General features: G+C 38.9%; 2 protein-coding genes across 2 annotated transcripts in view; one reads left to right on the plus strand and one right to left on the minus strand.

Annotated features, from left to right (window-relative positions):
* The window catches only part of PPIC (peptidylprolyl isomerase C), a 56,720-nt gene extending 35,014 nt beyond the window's left edge, over window positions 1-21,706 (plus strand). Inside the window, exons 2-4 of the mRNA XM_033929008.1 lie at window positions 7,940-8,033; window positions 17,651-17,835; window positions 20,676-21,706. Of these exons, the coding sequence (XP_033784899.1) occupies window positions 7,940-8,033; window positions 17,651-17,835; window positions 20,676-20,801 (405 nt within the window). The 3' untranslated portion in view covers window positions 20,802-21,706. The remainder of the gene's footprint in view (window positions 1-7,939; window positions 8,034-17,650; window positions 17,836-20,675) is intronic.
* Window positions 21,707-21,755: 49 nt separating this feature from the next.
* SNX24 (sorting nexin 24) overlaps window positions 21,756-24,188 on the minus strand; it is a 221,486-nt gene continuing 219,053 nt past the window's right edge. Inside the window, exon 7 of the mRNA XM_033929009.1 lies at window positions 21,756-23,702. Coding sequence (XP_033784900.1) covers window positions 23,632-23,702 — 71 coding nt within the window. The 3' untranslated portion in view covers window positions 21,756-23,631. The remainder of the gene's footprint in view (window positions 23,703-24,188) is intronic.

Here is a 24,188-nt window from a genome sequence, read left to right on the forward strand (position 1 = left end):
TTAGCGTGCGCTATTATACGCGTTAAACCGCTAACGCGGCTTTGTAAAAGGAGCCCATAATGTGACCCCTGAGGGGGCCAAAGTCGCCCTCATTGCCACATCTTGGGATTGGTAGCATAGATGAACCATTGGTCTGACCCAGTATGGCTATTCTTATATTTTTACTACATTCTGCCTGTATGAATCATTTTTGCTTCTCTCCAGGGTTCTTAAAGGCTTATTTTGTTACCTACTGAGGCTCCATTAATAGGCTTTAATATTTTCTGCTATTTGTTTTAAAAGTATTTCCATGTAATTTCAATGAGTGTTCCCTAGTTACTACTTTTCTAAAATTATATGAGCTTTTTAATTTATGATCATTTCTCTTAACTTTTTTTTTCTCCTTCCTTTTTTGAAGCAAGATGTTTGATCTTGGAAAATATCTATATAATTGCAATAAAAAAATAATACTAACTCATATGATGACCATTTCACTTATATGAGCTGATGTACTTGATTTAGAAGGCCATATTTATAGTGGCATTATCACTTTGCTATGCAGTTATGAGCTTCATGCCCTGGTGATTTATCTGCCCTATGCACATATTTTCTATAATATGTATGGTTTCTGCATGCACTGAGTTCATGGCTAAGTGGTAACAAATTTCTACTGTAACCAGTCCTTCTAGCAGTTTTCCAATGATAATGTACCATGCAAAGTTTGGATTGTGAAAATCTTCTGTCTGGAACTGTATGCAAGTGAGACAAAGTAAATAAAAACAAATAATATCAACTCCAATAATACTGGTATACAAATAAAAATCAATTCAATTTTACGCACTCTACACCACTCAGGATTTTGTAGACTTCATCTCTTTTCCAAGCTGAAGAGCAATAAACCTCTTTAGCCTTTCCTCATAATTTTAAAATTAGAATCATTGTTTAGTGTCAGTTTTCTTTGAACCTAGTTATTGGGAGTAGGCAGTCTAACAAGCATCATATCATGAGAGGCGTTCCACCCCTTTTATCATTTTGGTTGCTCTTCTTTGAACCTTTTCTGATTCTACTATGGGGCCCATTGTTCGTGAAATTCTAACTTATATTTACCAGCACTTTAGATCAATACAAAAACTTAAGCCTAATATCAGGAGTCAGACTGTAAAATAAAGGAGTTGGAGTCAAAGTCAGTGTAATGATTTCATAGCTCTGCATAAAAAAAAATAAAAATATATATATATAAATGGTCAATTAGTTCATTGACTTAATTTACCCCTTTTTATTTGAAGGCATCTTATTGCTAAGGATTCTGTCTGATAGCTGTATATAAATCTGGGATAAAACACACACATACTCTCTCTCTCTTAGGTGAGCTTTTCCAGAGTTATAGCTTAGTCTTAATTTTTCAGTGATTGGGGATATTACACTCAATGGAAATTACCTCTCCCTGTCAGGGAGTTTATTCAATATTGAGGGGGAAGAGGTTCAAGCACCCACAGAGCATTTTTTTGTCTCAGTAATAGATACCATACAACTATCCAATCAAATTCAGTTTAAGCTCTTTAGTTAATCATTTTTATCTTTTTTTGAATCCTCAGAGTCGAGCGCAATCATCTTTCATAGTTTCTTAAGAGAACTGCTGAAATCATCATCGATCCTTTTTTTTTAATGATTTTTACTTATTCTCATAATCTTAACATAGATATACCGGTAAGTGGTATTCTTTAAATATTATTTAAAACGCCCTAAATTTAGGCACTTATCTTTTGTATTAAAGTTCTGTCGGCTCGGGACCTGCCGACATGTAGCGGGCTTGATGGTGGGACACAAATTTATAAGGGGACAGCCTTAAAATCATTTAAAAAAGGATCGATGATGATTTGAGCAGTTCTCTTAAGAAACTATGAAAGATGACTGCGCTCGACTCTGAGGATCAAAAAAAAGATAAAAATGATTAACTGAAGAGCTTAAACTGAATATGATTGCATAGTTGTATGGTATTGGTTTAGAATTGTATTACAATTGGAGAATATAATGCCATGATTACTCAGTAATACCATAGAAAGGAAAACTTGAGAAGGTAATAGCTGTATGAAGGAAAGATTTGATCATTTCATTAGTTATCCCATGACTACTGAGCAAGCAATTCAGTTTTCATCCATTCTTTTCTCATCCCAGCTGAGCACTGCCCTTTTTAGACTGCTGGCTAACAGCGCTATACTCTTAAACGTATCTGGCCCTGTATTGGCACATCATTCTTTTGTATACAAATTCTCCAGTATGGAACTTTTTTTTAGATGTAGCAAAGACAGTTGGACATGAACCACTGACCTCCAGGGATCAACAGTACAGCATAGCTCTGCTGATACTTATCGTAGCCTCACACAGGTATCATATAGCCACGTATGAAGTAGGACTATGACACAGAACTGAAGTATACCCCCTCTTCTATTAAACTGCGCTAGAGGTTTTTAGCGCAGAGAGCCACGCTGAAATGGCTCGCGCTGCTCCCGACGCTCATATGAACTCTATGAGCGTCAGGAGCAGCGCGAGCCATTCAGCGCGGCTCCCCGCACTAGAAATTGCTAGCGCAGCCCATAGTCTTGGGCAAGGAGGTTTTAATAAAGGTACAAGAGTGCGGTCATCATAAGGTATATATTCCAGTCTTACAAAAAGTATATACAGATACAATATTTGTATTTATTTATTTATTTATTTATTTATATACCACTTATAGCCTAAGTGGTTTATATTCAGGTACTCAAGCATTTTCCCTATCTGTGCAGGTGGGCTCACATTCTACCTAATGTACCTGGGGCAATGGATTAAGTGACTTGCTCAGGGTTACAAGGCGCAGCATAGGATTTGAACTCACAACCTCAGGGTGCTGAGGCTGTAGCTCTAACTACTGCACCACATGGTGAAATAGAATGCTTGAGGACAAAAAGGAAGTCCCTGACACAGGGCCAATAGAGCAAGAAAGGCAACATAATTTTCTGAAAAATGGAACAAATACTGACTGTTGAAGAAAAAAAATCATTTGTTATTCACAATAATTTTTTCTTATTGTAATAGTCTTTGCTAAACTGGTAAACCAGACTCAAATACTGTTTATGTCACACTTCCAAATCTTATTTCTCTGTAACTGAGAAAGGAAAACCCAGATAATTTCAAAGATTTGCACTGATTGTTAACTTTATTCCTCTAAGAGGGGAATTCATCAAGAGGTGCTAACCGATTTAGCACGAGCTAACAATTAGTGCATAATTATGTAACCCGTTCTGAGCTCTCTGGGGAGGATAGAATATAAATTGAAATAAATAAATAATAACTACAGTAAAATAAAATAATTAGTGTATCTGCTGTGAAAGAGCAATCGCTGTGTAGAAAGTCTGAGTTCTCCTTTAACTGCTTCTGCATGGCACTAGCCAAGGTAATGAAAATGGTTTTACCTTTGCATCAAGACAGCATGCTTACTCTGACAATGAAAGTTAACTGCTCTTCTGCCTAATCCTGTAACAGACACAGATTTTATGTTAAATACCTTTCAGATAACTCCGCCAAAAATACCTGTGCTGTGAATATTTCCAAGCAGTCTAGTGCGCTCTACCATCACTTCTGTCCTGCATGCACTCCTTAACCTTGTATTACCTGCACTGGTATGTTAAATACTTAATTTATTAAAAATATTTGTGTGCTAATCATTTTGGTATCCTTGTAGCATCAGAGAAAATGAATGTCTGTGAGCTGGCAAATTGATCTCTCACTGTAAGGAATCAGATGTCCTCGTTTTGAGTTGCATGTTTACTTTATTTACAGTAGGGGTTCTCAAGAGAGTCTTCAAGACACATCTAAGCCAGTCAGGTTTTTAGGATACCTGCAATGAATATGCATGACATAGATCTGCATAGATTAGAGGTAGTTTATGCAAATTTATCCCATGCTTATTCCTTGTGAATACCCTGAAAACCTGACTTGCTGGCTGGATCCATGCCGAGGGATCTGGGTTTGATTCCTGCTTCAAGTCAGCCAGGGCTGGAGACATTGGAGGTAGTTTTCAGAGCCCTTGGGAGGGGGATAGGGAGGGAGCTGGTCATCGCAAATTCCATGGCCGAGGATTATTGCTGAAGTAACTGGCCTAAAATTGAGATTTTTCCAGCTCAAGAGAATGATTAATGGTTCATCATCTAATTCAGTGTTTCCCAAGATATCCGCAAAGAATATGCATAAACTTGATTTGCATACACTGCCGCCATTATACACAAATTTATTTCATGCATATTCATTGTGGATATCCTAAAAGCCTGACTGGCAAGGGGGTACTCCAGAACCGAGTTGAGAAACACTGAAGAAGTTTTACCTTTCACACCCTGTGTGGCATTGTGCAAATCGCTTCAGGGTTTTTTTTTTGGTTTGTTTGGTTTTTTTTTAAATAAAGCTGCAGTAAAAATTGGCCTTATTGCACCCTTATGCCGGTTTTTCCTGCACACAGCCATTTTTACCATGAATGTAAAATCCCAATTTTCTATTTTTTTCCATTGATGGCCATTGCTCTAATGCTGCCATTTTTTCAAATTACTGCAGGAACACTTACCAACACCTATTTTGTAGGCAGTAAGGGATCCCTCATTTGTGTGCTAATTGGTTGGAAGAATGCCTACTCTCCACCAAACATGCCCCCTAAACAGTTAAAAAAAACCAAAACAATAAGTATCACACATGACAACACAGAACACTTTATTTAGCGTATCCTGAGTTAGACCATTTTGCTGTATTGGTGCCTAACACAGCTTAATAAAAGGTCCCCTTTATCTCTTAGTGCCTCTTTGATTCAATTTTTTTTAATTAATCTTTATTAATTTTCAAATCAGTAAAAAGTGCAGAACAGTATACATCCATTAGTCATTATAGTAAGCACTTATTTTCAATCAATAAAATTACATAAAGAATAACCCCCCCTACTATTACTTATGCATGTATATATAAATAAAGAATACAACCAAGAATTGTTGACAGTTTGTAGCAGAAATATGTCTTGATGCCTTAACATTGGTCCTGAAGCAGCGGATAAAAGTAAATCCCGCTAAACGCTGGCCGCTTCGGCATTTTCAGAACAAACACTGACGAAGATAAGTAACTAGCTGTCAATCTTTTTCAGATCAATGGATAAGTGCATTTCTGGCAACCTTTGAAAAACGTTGAATGATACTTTAGAATATAGATTAAGTAACAAAATTCTTAAAAATATTAAAATAAATCTTAAATAAAGAAAAAACAGTAAAGAAATAAATCAGGTTTTTTTGGCCGATGACAGGGGCATGGAGCAATAAAAACTACGCTGACTATCTCAGTCTATGACAGGACTGCGCTCAGGCTCCAATTCTGAGGCCTTTTTCCCCGAGTAGAAAAGAGACTATAGTAATGCAGGAATGTTCTATGTACCTTTCCGATTGAGTGGATTATAGTATATTGATATTTTTCCTGACATGGATAGCACCTAACACCTTCACAGGATCCAAACTGCCGCAACTTGTTGTCTTGTACCATTAGCCAGCATTTTCCTTTTTCTACCAGAACCAACTCCATATTCACCCACATCCTCATTGCTAAAGTGCAGCCTTGGGCCATCCGTTAAGCACAATGGTAACAAAATCATCTTCCTCCTAATTTTTCCAAGCACAGGATCATTTTCTGCATCCAAAAATCTTGATTGCAGTATTATTTCTATTTTTTTTCCAGTAGCAACCATGCTGATCATATTATTCGCAAGAAAAAGCAGCAGCTATTGCTGCAACACAGACTCAAAGTTGATACTGCTTTTACCTGGTTGCTTGTTAATTTCCCTTAAGAGGAAGTTATTTCAAGCCGACAAAGGTTCACCATTCTCAAAAGGTTTTGTGGTAACTGAAGTCAGTGGAGAGGGAACTGCCCTCAGGCAATTTCCTGATCGCTCTCCTCTCACCTTTCTCCAGTTGCAATTCTCATGTTTTCTGACTTTACACCTTACATACAGTCATTAGGATTCATGTAAACCACCAGAGGGCACTACTTTTTGCAAAGTGGAGTAAAACATAATACCTCCTCTTGAGTACTTTCTTATTTTTACTCAGAACGGCAAGGAAACTGCCTAAGCACTGCATTATCGAATCAACTCCAAGCACTTTCCATTAACTTCAACGTTTTAAAGTAACAATCATAGTAAAGTTATTAAAGAAATTTTTGATGGTATATTTGAATGCTCACTTGTTTAGCGTTACAGTTAAGCCATTATGGAATCTTGAGCTTAACAGCTACTCCATGTCCTGCTGCTGCTGTTGTTCAATATATTCTTTTAAAGCTTCATAAGTTTCAAACTGAAGTGTTTTATTGTTTAAAGTAACCCTCATTACTGAGGGGTAAAAAAGCCCGTATCTGGCTCCTAGCTGTTTTAGCTGTGGCCTTAAGGCCAACATTTGATTTCTTTGGTCAGCTCTGCGTTTTGCAAAATCCGGGACTACTGAAAGTTTCCTCTCTTGCAATTTTAAAAATTTATTCTCCTTAGCGGCACGTAATATTTCAAAAGCTCGATTAAACTTTAGTACTCTGAAAATAAGAGGACGTGGACCGCTAATCTTATTAGATATTTTTCCTGGGATCCGATGTGTCTGCTCCACCTCAAATGGATCTGAGAAATTCAAATCCAACAGTTTTGGGATAAAATTTTCCACAAATTTAACCGGATCCCCTCTTATAAACCTAGTACCCAAATATTGTTCCTTCTAAAACAATTACTTAAATTTTCCAAGTCCTTGTTTAATTGTACAACTTTTTTATGATCTTTACTGTAGTCATTGCCTTTTTCTTCCAGACCTGTCATCCTTTACTCCACAGAGTCCATCTGAGTCATGCATACAGCCAGTTGCTGTGAAATATTAGCAACCTCTTCCTTCATACTTGTCACCTTAGTATTAGTATCTGATATGAGTGTCTTCATGCTATTTAGCTCAGCCATTACCATTTCTAAAATTTCTGATGAGGATTCTGAAGGTAAGGGGACCTTTGATGAAGTGTGAGGATCTGGTTTCAACCATTTCCCTCCACCAGACCCTCCAAAATCAGCCTCTATCTTTTGTTGCCGAGTTGATGCCATTTGAGAAGTTATTTTTCAGAAATATTCTTTAATTTTATACTAGCAATCACAGGGAGGAGAGGAGCTTAGTGATCAGATGACTGACCTCATCCGTGCCTAAGCCACGCCCCTCTTTGATTCAATTTAAAACAAGGCCTTTGGCTGCATCTGACATTCCTAATCAACAAATTAAAAAATTAATTCAGCAACACTCAACTTTATTTCTACAGAATGTCTCCTGATAAGGAAAGAATTGGCTGAATGATGAGACTGGAACCAGAAGCCAAAGCCCCGTTCCTTCACAGACATACAAACTCACTTTTTGTACAGTTGCCTTAGGTATCTATTTAGAGTGTAAGCTATTGGAGCAGACATTTGCTCTGCCTGTATTGAAATTTGTTATACAGTGCCTTTCCTATCAGAATATAGATTATAAGGCTCTACTTATTTTGGTATCAGTGCTCTTAAGTGACCCTTAAGCATACTCTTCATTCACCTTTCCCTTAGGTGAATTCTATTTATATTGCATCTGCACACGTATTGAAAACCAGGAAGAGAATCTATGTGTTATGCATTTGAGGGGGGAAGTTAAAAAGGATAACTGTGATTTACTTTCATTTTCTACCATCGTTTGTTTGTTTTTGACAAAACACTTTTTGAGAAATCTCTCTTACTGTTATTAAAGTCAGCATCACTGAATCAGTGAGCAGTTCTGCAAATAAATCAGATACGTACAATAAAATTTGCATTCTCGTGACCCTGGCTTTTCAGCAATAGTACCTGTAGCTAGTATATTTTTAATTTCATTAGCGAGGGTATGACTGAATAAAGCTATTTTCATTTCTCTCTTTTCAGAAAGGATATGGCTACAAAGGAAGTAAATTTCATCGAGTGATAAAGGATTTCATGGTTCAAGGAGGCGATTTCACCGTTGGAGATGGAACAGGAGGTAACATATGACTATATTATCCCTTATAAAATTTCGGTCTGAATTAAGCCAATACATTCTAGATTTTATTCAGGTATGTGCAGAAAACAAATCCCTCTGCTCTTCCCTATGTAAGATCATTCAAGAGGGAAACAAGCTTGAATTTGTTTTCAGCCGCCTTGAGATTTTTTCATAGACTCCCAGTGAGGTAACCAGAGAGAGCAGCCAGAGTACAAGCAATGGTGCAATATCTGCTGAAAATCCAGGTGGTGAAAGAAGCCCTGGAAGCCGAACAGGCTTGGGCAGATACTCTATATTGTGCGAAAGAAAGATTTGGATTCTGGATCTCAAATCAGTCAATGTAACCTTAAAAAGTACCAAAGTTCCATATGGAGATAAGAGCAGTTGTTGCCTTAGTTGCTCTGGGAAAATATTCTCTCTGGATCTAACAGAGGCTTAATTACATATCCCCATTTTTCTGGCTCACAGAAGGTTTCTCATATTCCATGTGCTGGAGAGACATGTTCAGGTCTCATTACTCCCATTTGGGCAAGCAACAGCACCCTGAGGAGGAGCTGAGAGAGGATCTGCTAAGGGGAAGAAAAATTCCATTGGAATATCTTACCTGCTAGCATTCAAACTTGGAAAAAGGTAAAACTTGGGCTTTAGTAGGTTATTTAATTATCCTTCTCTGTTTTAATTCAGTACTCTGCTTTTACAGCAAAGTCATTTTAGGCAATAGTATAGCCTTTAGAGTCTCTGTTAGGGTTTTATATAAAAAGTGTTTTAGTCCTACCGAAGGCTGGGAAGAACAATATGGATGTCCAAAACTACAGGCCTTTATCGCTAATTAATACAGACGCTAAGATCTATGCAAAGATTCTATCTAACAGGATTCAATCAATTCTTCCTCAAATTATTTCACCAGATCAAACTGGATTTATGATGGACTGCCTGTCTAGTGACAATATTAGACTCCTGGCCAATATTATATTTCACTCGAAAGAAACTCAATCTCCCTTGGTTGCCATTGGATTGGATGCGGAAAATGCGTTTGATCGCATTGAATGGCAATATATTTTTCAGGTTCTTCTCTGGTTCTTCTATGATTGAAGTACTTTACACTAGACCACTGACCAGGCTGTATATCAATGATATTTTCTCACAATGGTCCCCCCTTAAACTTACTTGGTGGGGGCGCCTTGACACTATCAAAATGACCCAGCAGCGGCAATTCTTATGTTCTTATGATGATAGCTCCAGTGATCAATTATGTCTTAAGTGTGCTGTCTTGCCTGTTTCAGCGATCCATATATTAGAAAATCGAGTCAATGCTTGTTAATTTTCTTTGGTCTCATAAAATACCTAAAATAAGTCTCTAGAAACTTAAATGCCCCAAACAAAGTGGAGGAGTAGGTTTTCTGACTATATATGTCCTACCTTCGAAAGCCCAGACTGGAACCTTTTTCTCAAACTCTACTCTAAATACGCTAACTCCAATTGCCTATTAGACAACTGCCCACCCGCTATCATGAAATCTTCCCCCCACCCGCACATTTAAAGCCGAACTTTTCAACTGGGTTTCACTATGCCTGTCCACTGGCCACTTTCCGACTGAACTAGGCCACATTCTTTATCCCCTATCCTTAAAAACACCAAGGAACCAATCTCTTCCACTGCCAACTACAGACCCATTGCCAACATACCACTCTTCCAAAAACTCATGGAAGGTCTAGTTAACCATGACCTCATGAAATACCTAGAAAAGCTCAACATTCTTAATGATTCCCAGTCCAGTTTCCGTACAAACCATAGTACTGAAACTGTCTTAGCCGCACTGACCAATTACCTCCTCCACTTGTTCTCACTGGGCAAAAGCGCCCTGGTACTACAATTCGACCTGAGCAGTGCCTTTGACCTGGTTGACCATGACATTTTGCTCAGTTGCCTTGACTCCATCGGGATCACCGGACAGGTATTAACCTGGTTCACAAGCTTCCTAACTAACCGTACTTACCAGGTCCACATTAACGGAACCTTCTCCCATTCCTGGCGCAATCCCTGTGGTGTCCCATAGGGCTCTCCCCTATCCCCCTCCCTATTCAACATTTACTTGGCTCCACTGGCACGGACATTAGCTGACTTAAACCTAAAATCATTCATATACGCAGACGACATCACCATTATCATTCCCTTAACTTCACTGACACAAGAGACGGAACAATTTACTTCTTCCGTCCTCAACAAGTTAGAACAATGGACCTCACAATTGAAATTAAAATTGAACACTGAAAAAACCAAAATTTTCCTGGCAAGCCCTACCTACAAACTAACAAACACTTCCCTGAAATTAAATGGACTAGACTACCCAATCAACCCCACTATAAAAATCCTTGGAGTCATCCTGGACTGATGCCTGACCTTCGAAGACCATACTAGTGCCCAGGTCAAAAAATGCTTTTGCACCCTCTGGAAACTTCGCACCATTAAACGCTACTTCGACCACCTCTCCTTTCGACTGCTGGTCCAATCACTAATCTTAAGCATCCTAGACTATTGCAACATCATATACCTGGGATCCTATAAAAGTACCATCAAACGCTTGAGAATAGTCCAAAATGTGGCCGTTCGCCTCATCTACGATCTCAAAAAATATGACCATGTAAGCCCCTATTACACAACCTTCACTGGCTGCCAGAAGAGGCAAGGATCATCTTCAAATTCACCTGCCTCTGCTTTAAAACCTTAACAGGCTCTTCTCCAATTTACCTGTCTTAGCATCTTGAAACTGCAGGCCCCTCTCGCACACAAAACGCTTACCTGTTTACCTTTCCATCCCTAAAGGGCTGCCTCTACAAGAGATTCCTTGATAGATCCCTAGCATTCCAAGTGGGCAAATGGAACAAATGCCTAACCGCCCTCATTTCTAATTCCCCTCCCTACCAAATGTTCAGGAAGTCAATCAAAACCTATCTCTTTGACAAATTCCTCTGACTCTTCCCCTCCCTTTCTTCCTTGCTCCCTACATTTACCTTCGATATGCCTCCGACCCCTCCGATTTTGTTAAGCTAACTAAATGGCCTAACAAAACTGATCGCCTAGTTTAACTAAATGTCCTGTTTTGTTACTCCTTTATCTTAAATGCCTTATCACTGTCATGTATGTAACATCGCTGTAAATGTACAGTCTCTTCATCTGTTAACCGCATTGAACTTCCATGGTATTGCAGTATACAAGAATAAAGTTATTATTATTATTATTATTACCTCTTCATAGAAGGTGCTAAATGGAATTACATCTTAGAGAGCACAAGTCTACCGACACGGCTAGTTTTAGAATCAAGAGAAAGATCTCTGAACCTGAAATATGTGCCAGTCTAACAAACAAACCATAGAGATGGCTAACAATCCCATAATCTCATCCATAATTCATGCGGTACATGAGTTTGAACAGTTTTCAGATGTTAAATGGATGGACTTATTACTTGCCCCACTTTGGAATAATCCCCAAATCCTGATCCCAAACCGTCCAGTGTCTTGGAAGTCATGACAGAACCACAATAACTAGAATATCGGTCAGCTGTTTCACGGAGAGAACTGGCTCCCCTTTGCAGAGCTGTGCAAGACACATAAATTGCCTGCATCTCAATTTTTTTGACGGCTACAACTCACCCACAGCATTAAAAAAGGCCTTCATTCTAATTTGTTCTGCACAGGGTTCCCTAAGTACCTCACTTAGTGTGACCGGATTACTTAAAAAAAAAAAAAAAAGAAGCATCACAGATAAGCTTCTACGGAGCTCTAGATTCTGCTTAGATGTCAGAATAAGAGAAGTTTGGCACAAAGATATTGATGGGAAAATTGCGAATGAGTATTGGAATACAATATGGGAAACTGCGTTCAAAGCCCTTCACTCTTCTGCTCTCTCACAAACTGTTTATTTTACTCTGCATCGAGCATTCTGGATGCCTCATCATCTGGCCAGAATTTGGTCCAGAATAAATGCTGGTCATGTAATAGCAAAGTGGGTATACTTAAAACCAGGGCTGTAGAGTTGGAGTCGGAGGAAATTTCGGGTACCTGGAGTCGGAGTCGGAGTCAGAAGTACAAAAAACTGAGGAGTCTGAGTCGGAATATTTATCTACCGACTCCATTTTTGAACTTGGCATACCAATCACGAGCGATTCTTTCAGCTATAGCACCCACTATATACACAGCACAAATGTTGCAAGCAGCTTCTGTGGCCTTAGAACCTTGATTAAAAGCAAAAAGAAGGTGGTGTCGAAAATGCTCATTTCTCTCAACTTGACATTCCATTTTAACGATCTGAAAATTAACCAGTGCTGTGGAGTCGGAGTCGAGGAGTCGGAGGAAATTTCGGGTACCTGGAGTCGGAGTCGGAGTCTGAAGTACAAAAAACTGAGGAGTCAGAGTCGGAACATTTATCTACCGACTCCACAGCCCTGCTTAAAACACGTTTCTTGATTGCCGTATGCTTAGTAAGTTCTGGCATCAAATATGGACCACCATTTGTGATGTGTATCTATACTTGCTTGTTGTCTTTGATAAAAACATAAGGCTTTTGGTAGGCAGGAAGGGTAAAAACGCAAGAGAGCTGCAACAGCTTTTAGGTCTGAATGGCTTGAAGAAATTGTTTAAACGGAGACACCGGAATCTCGAAATACAATGCGTGTTAGACTGTGTGAAAGATTTACCTATGACAAAGACGATGGAGTTGTGTGTTGTTATTGCCAAGATGCCAAAGCAACTGGAAAATTCTCTACTGGAAAAATATGGGATGATATTTGGAAACTGGACTTTCTGAAATGCCATCTATCAAGTAAATCTCATAACGAACAGTATTAGGAAACTCGGAAGTAAAAATCCGAATTTAAGAGGGGGACTGGTTAACATGTTGCTTGAAAGCCCAACCAAAAAAGAAAACAGGCAAATTAGTAATGAAGACAAGATAATGATCCTATTGCAAAGTACTGCTATAAGAAGCTGAACAGTGAACAATTTCATATTACACTTGAAGTTTTGAATGATGTCTTATCAGAACTGGCTTCCTTAACCATGGCATTTCAAAAACGTGGTTTGACACCATTGGAAGCTTATCATCTTGCACAGGGTAAATTGAACAAACTTTGAATGCAATACTTAGGCGACAAGTGGAATGATAAAATCAACAGGATGAGGTCTGGAGAAAAAGTTTCAGTGGATACTAATTCCATATTAACCTTCATCAACATCCTATGTTTGCATCTGGGTGAAAGATTTCCTGAAAATGAAGTTGAGGAATGGTCTGCTTTTGACTGTACAGCAATATCACAATGCGACTTTGACTTCGGAAATGGACATATCAGATCTCTTTGTTTAAAGTATAAACAATTTCTTCCGGAGGAAATTGTTATTCAGCAATACAAGACTTTAAATTCCTTGTTGCAGAAAAAATCAAAAGCAATCTGATAAACAGCTTTCCAGATATGACAAAATTTGCATTTCAGAATGATCAATTTGCAGATTTAGCAAAATTGATGGACATTGGTGCCACATTCTTAGCATTTAGTTCAGATTGTGAGCATGGTTTTAGTCTAATGAACATTTTGAAGACTAATCAAAGGAATCGTTTACATTTAGAGCATTTGGAAATGCTGATGCGTGTTAAGAGTCACCTTCAAGGTAGAGGCTCAACAGATCTTGACAGAATTTATTTGGACTGGATAAATATGAAAGATCGCAGCGAAAAACTTTGAAAATTAAATTGCTGTTATTTTCTAAATTTTAAGTATAAAGTACAATGATACCTTATTTATAGGTAGCACTCAATGAAACATTTCAATGAAACATAATTTGTGTTTTCGTTAATTCAGACTAAACTCAAAGACCTGACCCTAAATGCCCATAACTGAACTCCGGGCCCTCTGGCAATCATTTTTATAGCGCACACAAATTTAGTTTTTCGTTAAAATGCGCTCAGATGAAATTTTTTGCACACACAGCCTATGAAAAACTAGAGGAAACATTGCTCGGAGGTAGTCATAGCCACACTCCTTTCCTCCAAGAAACCAGCCCGAAAATTATTTCAACACAGATGTTTGGAGCAGCAGATAGAGCAGGTTAGGGCTCTGATAGCAGCGATTTTTTTCATTTCTTCAGGAAAGTCTAGAGAAGGGCTTGGTGGTTAGTTCCTTAACAATCCAGGTGGCAAGTCTATCTTGTTTTTAAGCTCGATTGGAGAGAGGTTTTTTGCCTCTTACCCAGATATTTCTAGGTTTCTGAAGGGAGTAGTACTGTTGCGTCCACCTGTGCATCAAACTTGTCCTTCTTGAAACCTTCTAATAAACAGGTTCTGCACACAACTGTAAATTGATTAAACAAGAGGAAAAGACCTCAGAAGCCTGCACTACGTAGAATATGAAATTCACAATGTGGTTGATAGCAGGACAGGTTCTCTATCATCGGTCTATAAAAACCTCTTGTGGCTGATTGATAAATTTTAAGTTATCAGTGATATTTAGACACTTTAATAATAATAATCAGCCATTATTATTATTATTAAAGTGTCTAAATATCACTGATAACTTAAAATTTATCAATCAGCCACAAGAGGTTTTTTATAGACCGATGATAGAGAACCTGTCCTGCTATCAACCACATTGTGAATTTCATATTCTATGTGGTGCTGGCTTCTGAGGTATTTTCCTCTTGTTTAATCAATTTACAGTTGTGTGCAGAACCTGTTTATTAGACTGTTTTCAACGTTTTTGAGGTTCTTTCCATTGGAGTTGACTGGTAGTTACTTCTTGAAACCTTAACATCATGTTGAGGGTCCTACGTAAGGCCCTATATAAGCCCCTAAAAGAGGCCATTCTGATGAACCTCATTGTAAAGACAGTTTTCTCATTAACAATTTAACAGCTAATGGAAGGCCTTGTAGCAAAACTTCTCACTGAACTTCTCACTTAGAAAAACACAACATACTCCATCCCTCACAATCAGGCTTCAGAGGCAACTACAGAACAGAAACACTACTAATCTCCCTCTTAGACACAGCCAAACAACACCTAAGTAAAGGCAAAAAAATGCTATTCATACAACTTGATCTCACAGGGGCATTTGACCTAGTAGATCACAACATCCTCCTACAAACACTGGAGGCAATAGGAATCACAGGCAAAGTCTATAATTGGTTTGAAGGATTCCTCTGCTCAAGAAAATACAGAGTTAAAGCAAACAAGGAACAGTCGGAATCCTGGAACAACCCCTGTGGAGTCCCCCAAGGCTCCCCACTATCTCCAGCACTCTTTAACCTTTACATAGCCACACTTGGCACACGCTTGGACGAAATAGGCATAACTTTATACAGCTATGCAGATGACATCACCATTCTCCTGCTTTTCGACCAAACCAACCCCAACACAACGAACAAACTACACACTGCACTAGAATCAGTGTCAAAATGGATGAGACCACAAATTAAAGCTGAATAAAGACAAAACCAATTTCTTACTTCTAGAAAAAAACAAAACCCCAACCATAACAAACATAGAAATAGACTCCATCAGAAACCCCATGCAATCTAACCTAAAACTGCTGGGAAATAATGATAGACAAAGGCTGCACCATGCAACTTCAAATCGGCAAAACGATCCAGAAGGCATTCGAAACCATGTGCAACCTACGGAAAATCCGAAAATACTTCAACAACAAACAATTCAAACTCTGTAACATTCTATACCTGTCATACCCAACCAACATGCTAAAACAATTACAAACAGTCAAAAATACAGCTCTTAGACTGGTTTACTCGCTGAAAAAATATGACCACAACCACCGCCTTCCGAGATTCACACTGGCTCCCAGTACAAGCACGCATACAATACAAATTCTACTGCACCCTATTCAAAGCCCTAAATGGAAACGGACCAAGCTATCTGAGCAACTGCATAAACAGGAAAAACACATCCAGACCAAGGAGAACTCGTGCATACTTTACCCACCTCCCAATCAAAGGTATACAAAGCAAAAAAAATGTATGACGGGCTATTAGTCACCAGAGCAGCGAAACTAGACCGCTACCTCTCCAATCTGCTGACTATGACACCAAACTATAAAACATTCAGGAAAGAACTTAAAACCTTTCTATTCAAGAAATTTGTCAAATGATCTAAGTAAATTTGATTGACCCTCCACAGATCCTGATGCATACTACATGTATTCTCCCTGGAAATGCCCAGGCCAACTCTTGTTGTAAACCAACTAGAACTGAAAAGTATTAGCGGGATAGAAAACACCAATGTAATGTAAAGCTATTCCAATACAACAATCCACGTGTCAATCCTTGTGGTTAAACTCCAAGATTCAAATTGGCGAGTCTAAAATCCTCTGGAAACATTGGTTGCAGGCAGGCATACAAACTTTAGATGATGTGATTCAAAATGTGAAAGTGGTAAATTTATCACAATTGCAACAATCATTCGGAATATCAAAGTCTCAAGCTTATAAATGGTTGCAGTTGAAACAGGCCATTCAGAAAGGGTTCCCTGATTGGCCAAATCTAACAAATCAGTATAGCTTGCCAGGCCTATGTTTCCAGACAGATTTGCTAGGGCATCAGGCCGCTAAGTGGTATAAATTAATATCTGAATATCTAAATAAAAAAACTAAAACTAGTCTAAAAGACATTTGGAGCATTGAGATAAAGCAGCAGATTTCTGCTACTCAATGACCACGGATTTGGACTTGGAGGATGAGGTGTATAGCATCAGCATCTATGAGACAAACATGGTTCTTTTTGTTGCATAGAGTTTTTTGGACACCAGTTCGTTTGCAAAAGTTAGACAGTTCAAAGTCTAATAGATGCTGGCATTGTCATCTTGAAGTAGGGACACTGGATCATTTGTTGTTCTAGTGTCCCTTGATACTCAATTTTTGGAGGTCAATATGGGGACAAATTAATTTGATATTGGAATCTTCAATTCAGTTTTCCTATGAGATGGTAATCTGTGGGACATTATTAATGACTAAAACCTCCATTAGAAAGGTATAAAAGTAGACTATCATTATGACTGGGATATCCATGCAGATGATTACTAAAAATTGGGAGAGACTTAATTTTCCCTTTTGGTGGGAATCTTTATGTTTGTTATAAATATGAAAAAATGAACTCAGAAATATCATGTCATAATAAACTATTTAAATTACTATGGGGTCCAATGACAAATTTTATTAACTCTGATTAGTTGGATTCATTCCTATTTGATTTGCACATCCAGGGAAGGGGGGAGGGGGTAATATATTTTGTTGTATTCATTGATTAAATGTAAGTGCTGTTTTATGAAATTACTAGTATGTATAATTTAATGCACTTTGTTTCTGTTCTTGAATTAGGGTGGGAGAGGGAAACTATTTTGTATTATTCTTTGCTTGATTGTAAGTGCTGTTTCTGAAGTTAATTGTATGTATATTCCATTGCACTATTCTTGAATTGAAAATTAATAAAGATTTATAAAATAAATAATAAAAAAAGAACACTGTGACATACCTCCATGATTAAAACTTTTTTCTTCTCATTTTCTGCTAAATGTAATAAGATGCTAAGAGATACATTCTCTTCCCATTTATATTTTGTCATAGGTAAAAGTATTTATGGAGAACATTTTCCAGATGAAAACTTCAAGCTTAAACATTATGGCATTGGTTGGGTTAGTATGGCCAACGCAGGTCCAGATACCAATGGTTCACAATTCTTCATCACTCTGACCAAACCTTCCTGGTTGAATGGAAAACATGTGGTGTTTGGCAAAATCCTAGAGGGCATGGTATGTAAGTGATCCTGTGCCGAGAAAGCTATGCTAGTGGGAAGGGAAGCAGTTAAGCAGTAGATTTTGTGCTCACAAAATGCTTTTGCTTCCTGGAGAAGGGGAGTGATGAGTTACTTACCGTACTTTTTTGCTCCATAAGACGCAGCTGACCATAAGATGCACCCTAGATTTAGAGCACTGTCCCCCAACCCTATCCTGGAGGACCACTAGCCAGTTGGGTTTTTGGGATAGTCCTAATGAATATGCATGGGGCAGATCTGTACTCCTATCATCTTCATTACATGCAAATCTCTTTCATGCATATTCATTAGGGCTATCCTGAAAACCCTGGTGGTCCTCAAGGACAGGGTTGGGAACCACTGATTTAGAGAAGGAAAACAAGAAAATAAAAAAAAAAAACATTCTGAACTAAATTCTCCCTTCCAGGCTCTGCAACCAACCCCACGCTCCTTGCCAGCTCTGCACCCTGTCCCCCCTCCTTGCCAGGCTCTGTACCCTACCCCCTACCCCCCTATGGTGGTCTAGTGGTAGGCCGGCACAGGGCGGGCAGGGACAGGGCACAGATGTCAAGGCAGATGACTTTTTAAAATATGCAATATTACCTCAGTAACAACTATAGAAAAATAGACATAGTGCAAAATATAGACAGCAGATATAAATTCTCAAAACTGACACATTTTGATCACTAAATAGAAAATAAAATCATTTTTCCTACCTTTGTTGTCTGGTGATTTCTTTCTTTCCTTCCTCAGGCCTAACAATTGTCCCTCCCTCCTATGTCCCCATTAATGTCTTCCAACCTTTGTCCTCTTCCTCCCCCTCCCCCCTTGTTGTCTAGTGATTTCTTTCTCTCTTTCTTTCCTTCCTCAGGCCCAACAATTGTCCCTTCTTCTTTCCCTTCACTGCCTTCCAGTCTTTGTCCTCTCCCCCCCTATGTTCCCCTCAGTGTCTTCCAGCCTTTGTCCTCTTTTCCTCTCTCCCCAAGCCTGCCCGCCCGTTGGATTTAATTACCTCCCGCTGCTTCCTCTGTGAAGACACATCACCGAAGGGCGAGTGCTCCAGGTCGGATGAAGCAGCAGCGGCGGGGGGAGGGTAACGACACATCTGGCTCAGCAGTGGGTCAAACTCGTCAGCGCAGCACCGCAAGCCATGGTTTTACTGTGGCCCGAGAGCGAGGGATGAGGGGGGAGCCAGCACGGAACGAATTGCTGGGAAGGGCCAGATGGGTGTAGCGATTGCACGCTGCTGGCCCAGAAACCTTACCCCTGATGCCAATTCTGACATCGGAGAGAAGGTCCGGGGCAGCCAATGGAATTGATGTCGGGGGTAAGGCTTCTGGGTCGGCAGCGTGCAATCGCTGCACCCACTTGGCCTTTCTCTTCCTCACTTGCGGTGACAGGCAACGAGTAGCAGCAGCAGCGGTGGTGGCCAGCCGGCAAGAAACCCTGATCTAACTAAAGTAACCGGGGGGGGGAGGGGTTGGGTATTCGCTCCATAGGACGTACCCTTTTTTCCACCCACTTTTTTGGGAAAAAAAGTGCGTCTTATGGAGCAAAAAATACGGTATGTCTTTTGAGCAAGAATTTACAGAACAGGGGGAGAGGGAACTGCAATATCAAGCTTTATTTTTTAGAAAGCAGAAGATCTGCTAATTACAGAATAAGTATCAACATTTATTAAGGGCAATCAAAATTTTTTATGCAAATGATACTGCCAATGTCTGTCTGTTGTGGCTTTCTGACCTTGGGTTAAATTATTTACAGGTTTGCAAATTGCAATAATGATTACAGGCTCTAAATGCTGCAAAATGTAGCATTTTCAGAGCTTCTGTCCCCAAATTATAATCTATCTTACTTTAAAAAATGTGCATTTTTCTTCTCTCTACCTTTCTGGGAAGCATACCTATGTGGATAGTTTACCAATTTCTCATCTATTAAGAAATATGTACATCTCATTTTTATTATAAGATGAATTTTAGAGGATCCATTTATAAAGAATATAACAGACAGAAGGGACTGATCATATGGGATAAATAAATGAGAAGGTATCACATAAGATCTGCTTTAGTATTCAACAGTTGCCAACTATGCCTAGCTCTCTGATAGAGATAGCAGTGTAATCATGCATCCATAAGTAAAGCTTCTACACTCCTGCCCCATGCAGAGCCTTCATCCAATATGGCTGCTGTGAGTTCCCGTGGTCTCACGAGACTACAATGGGAACTCAGGCAGCCATTTTTGATGACGGCTCTGCACTGGGCAGGAGTGTAGGAAGATTGCTCCTGCCCCGCGTCACTGCTAGACCACAAGGTAAGATCCGGGGATGCAGGAGGGAGACGGGGTAGGTCAGAGTCAGCCCAAAAATTATTCACAAATTTTCCATATTCGGGGTCAGTTCTGCCCCTAACTTCCGCGAATACGGAGGTGGGAGTGTACTGCGTTTATACCTAGGATTCCTGAGGCAAATGAAATATATTTTTATTGGGAAATAGCACTTCCCTAGCCCTAGATTCTCCACTCTATTTTAGACCTCAGCTGCACAAATGTATATATTTGATTGAACCAGAAAAGCTACTAATGAATCACTGCTCTTTTGTACTCCAAAAGATTCCCTAATTCAAACATACACCAAAATTTACAACTTATAAACATAAAAATAGAAGCCCTTGGTATACCCAATAGGTGTCAACATGAATGATGCGAGGCCATATCCTCATGGATATAAATAGGAGAATAATTTGAATGGCACTTTTGATTTAAAGAATGAAATACATACACCAGGATATGAAAGGAGATTAATAATTAATTTTTATATTCTTTTATGTATTCTTTCAACAGACTGTAGTCTATGCAATAGAAATTCAACAGACTGATGCTAAAGATCGTCCTGTTCAAGACTGTGTGATTTTTAATAGTGGCAAAATAACTGTCAAAGAACCATTTGTGGTAGAAATAGATGAGTAGGAAAACTAACAACAATGATGGACACTGATAAATCATTAGAAGAGAGAACAATACACATGAGTACAACAGTTTTTCAACCCAGCAACTCCTACAGTAGGCCAAAAAGATACCAGTCACCAGAGACTTTGTGGGGAACACAGATCTATCAACAACTTGACTTGTTAAGCATAATCTCTGGCATTTTTCACAAAGTGATTGTAACAGTATTTGTATATATTATCTTTGTTAATCATCTAGATTTTTTCTAAGGGTCTGGCCTAGTGGTCATGCTGAGACTTTGCCAGGAAGTAAACCTAGTTTCAGTTCTGATGGGTTTTCCCGCTGTCCAGGCCAATCAGTGCTGGGGTTTCTGCAGTGATAAGCACTGACAAATAGACTGGATGGGGATAGGGGTGAGGTAGTTCTAGTCAGTGGGCAACTGTGACCACATTTAGGGCTTAGGACTGCAGGGTTCGAGGAGAATGGTTGGCACTGTGGCAGTTGTCCTAATAAATAAACTGGGCTAGATGATATGAAACAGGAGGCAAAATCCTCTCTACTCAGAAAGATGACTTAAGGCATCAAGTCTTGGTTCCAGTTGAGCTGGAACCCCACAAGGAATAGGAGGAAACTGTCCCCAAATCATTAGCCACCTGGCTTGTGAAAACCAGCGATGCACAGTTTCTGAAAACATTTTTTTTTTTCCAAGTATTTTTGTATACAAAAAACTGAAGATGTCTTTTTAACCTATATAGTGACAACTTTTAGATTTAAAGCAATTTCATTTTAGCTTTAGAAAAAGGTCAAAAGATCAGATTTCTCATTTGTGTGACATGTAACCTCCATGGTAGTCTGCATCTTGTACATAGTTCCACTAAGAATGTGTTCAGCCTCGTATGTATCATTATTAAACTGAATATATAACATTCTCAAATTAGATGTGATTTTCCTGGAAAAAAGGCAGCTCACACCTGGTATTCTGCTGGAGTTTATTGCATGATACACATACATTCAATAAGTATATAATTCATTGGTTCCTTTGCAGCAGTTTTACATAGGAGTCCCGGGGACCCACAGCCATGCAGAGTTTCAGGATATTGGAAATCCAAAATCCCTAACTCTTCTTGAACCTCTCTTGTCAAGCATGTTTGTACTGTAATATGGAAGTTATTCTTTACTACAAATTGACATGACGAGTGTGTCTCAACTAGACTACGTTCTATGAGGCAGGACCTGTTGCTATTGCGTGTTTGTATTCTGCTAAATGTGCCTTGTAGTGCTACAAATGCTATTTTGTGTGTTTGTGCAGGGCTAATTGTGCCTTGTAGTGCTCTAGAAATGTTTTAACAATTAGTAGAATATCCACAGGCTGGAAAAATAGTCTGTGTAAATGTTTTCCTATCCATTATAGATATCTTAAAAGGCTGCAGGATCCTAAGAACCAGGTTTGTGAACTACTGCAGTTATCTCGTATCATTCAAATACCTTCCGGCTGTTGATCGACTAAACACAATTTTAAGACACTGTGATTGAGACTCTTAAAATGCTCATTGTACAGGTTGGCACAGAAGTTCTACATTGATGTGGAAATCATTTAGAAAAAACACAATCTCATTAAAAAGGAACAGTTAATATGTGGTTCACAGCATTCCATACTAACCCTGCTGGTAGAAACAATGCCAGTAGAATTCCCTGAAAATACAGACTCGCATGCTGATAAAAATATCACCTTTAGACACCTGTACCTCCATTTTTCAAGATAATTATCATTTAGTTTAAGTTGCTGCCAAAATACTTTGGCAGTATTGCTTTTGGAGATTTGTTTTCTCCAAGTTCCATACTGTCTGCGCTGGTAAACCCAGACAGGTCTACAGCACAATTCTTTTATTTTTACCTGATACTTCAAAGGTAAGTTAGTTAACAGAATCAAATTGGTTTTGTTTCTTATCCACCTCTGCTGTGTAACAAAAGAGATCAACCTTCCTATTGGCGGCTTTTTAAATACTCAATTTTACTCAAGCTACAAGTTCACACCATCACTTGGAGCCACCATTTATACTTATATGTAACAGCAGATGTTGCATTAGCTGGAAAGTATCAGTTATATTAATCACATCTAGTTACTGGGTCGATGGATGTGGGTCCTTTGTAAAACCTAAAAGCTAATTTCTCACTTTGATCTTTGTGTTGCTAACGTAGCGATACTGCAATTGAGCCATGTAGTTAATTGGAGATGGATAGGGTCCAGGCTATTAGCACATCCCTGCTGGATATATTCTGTGCCATGAAACCAGTTAGCCTGTCTTCTGAAGGGCTTGTGCAAGTAATGCTTTGCTCAATTGTGGCAACGTTAAGGAACTCATGACTTCTCTAGCTGATGCTCAAGTCTGGTTAGGTAAAATGGAGGCTATTTGTAAACAAAAATGGGCAGGGCATCAAAATACTTTTTTTTTTTTTTTTAACCAAAGCAATAAATAGCTGTGGAGTTTTCATGATAGATCACTGGTTATCAATTGAATTGGTCCTGATGCTTTATAGACTTCACAGTAATTCTAAAGGAAAGTCCTCAGAACGACAATAGCGTACTATTAGAAAGACATTTCAGTGCTTTCAGTAATTAGTGTAATTCAATGTAAAATTCACTTAGCATTTAATGCCTGACTTTAGTTTTGCGAGTAATGCTTTAAGTCAGTCCCCTTCTCTGTGAGAAGCACCGTTCCATTAAACATATAAAATGATATAGTGTATGGAATGTAAGGGGTCACAAATTATACTGAGCATGGTAGCATTTTCATAGTTGGGTTTAGAGTTTAGTACTTAGAAACTTGCTGTCGCTTCTCTCCAGCAACATCTAGCTGGTCTGCAGATGTGGGTAAAATACTCCATGGAGAACTCCTTCAATAACTACATTTGGAACGTCATCTGAAAAACAGGAGAGAGGAAAAAAAAAACTGCTTTTCTCTGTGCATCAATACCATATAAAATGCTTCCGTGGAACTTAACTAGGCAAAGCTTTCTGTAATTTAGGTTACAGCATCACTGTATCGTTTATTCATGTTGGAGATGAGCGATTAGTAATGCTGTTTCAGCACTAAAGCCACTTTGGTAGAAACCAAGTACTGCATAATGCAGGCCAGGTTTGTAACTTATTGATTTAAAGGGATGTTCTAATGCTTAATACTCTAAGCTTCAGCTCTTTATCTGACGCTTTTCCCACAAGGAAGACAGATTACGCCAGCAATTCAATTTCTAACCAAATCCCAGTATAGTTAAAGGCGTTGCAGAATTTCTAGTAAAAATACATTATTTCCATTCTGGCTTGCAATTGTTAGCCTTCCCAAAGAACCCTGCACTATCCCACAGGCTTCCTTCCTCTCTATAAACTTCCCTTAAGTGAAAATATAAAGA

This window comes from Geotrypetes seraphini, chromosome 1 (assembly GCF_902459505.1).
Source record: "Geotrypetes seraphini chromosome 1, aGeoSer1.1, whole genome shotgun sequence".
Lineage (NCBI taxonomy): Eukaryota > Metazoa > Chordata > Amphibia > Gymnophiona > Dermophiidae > Geotrypetes > Geotrypetes seraphini.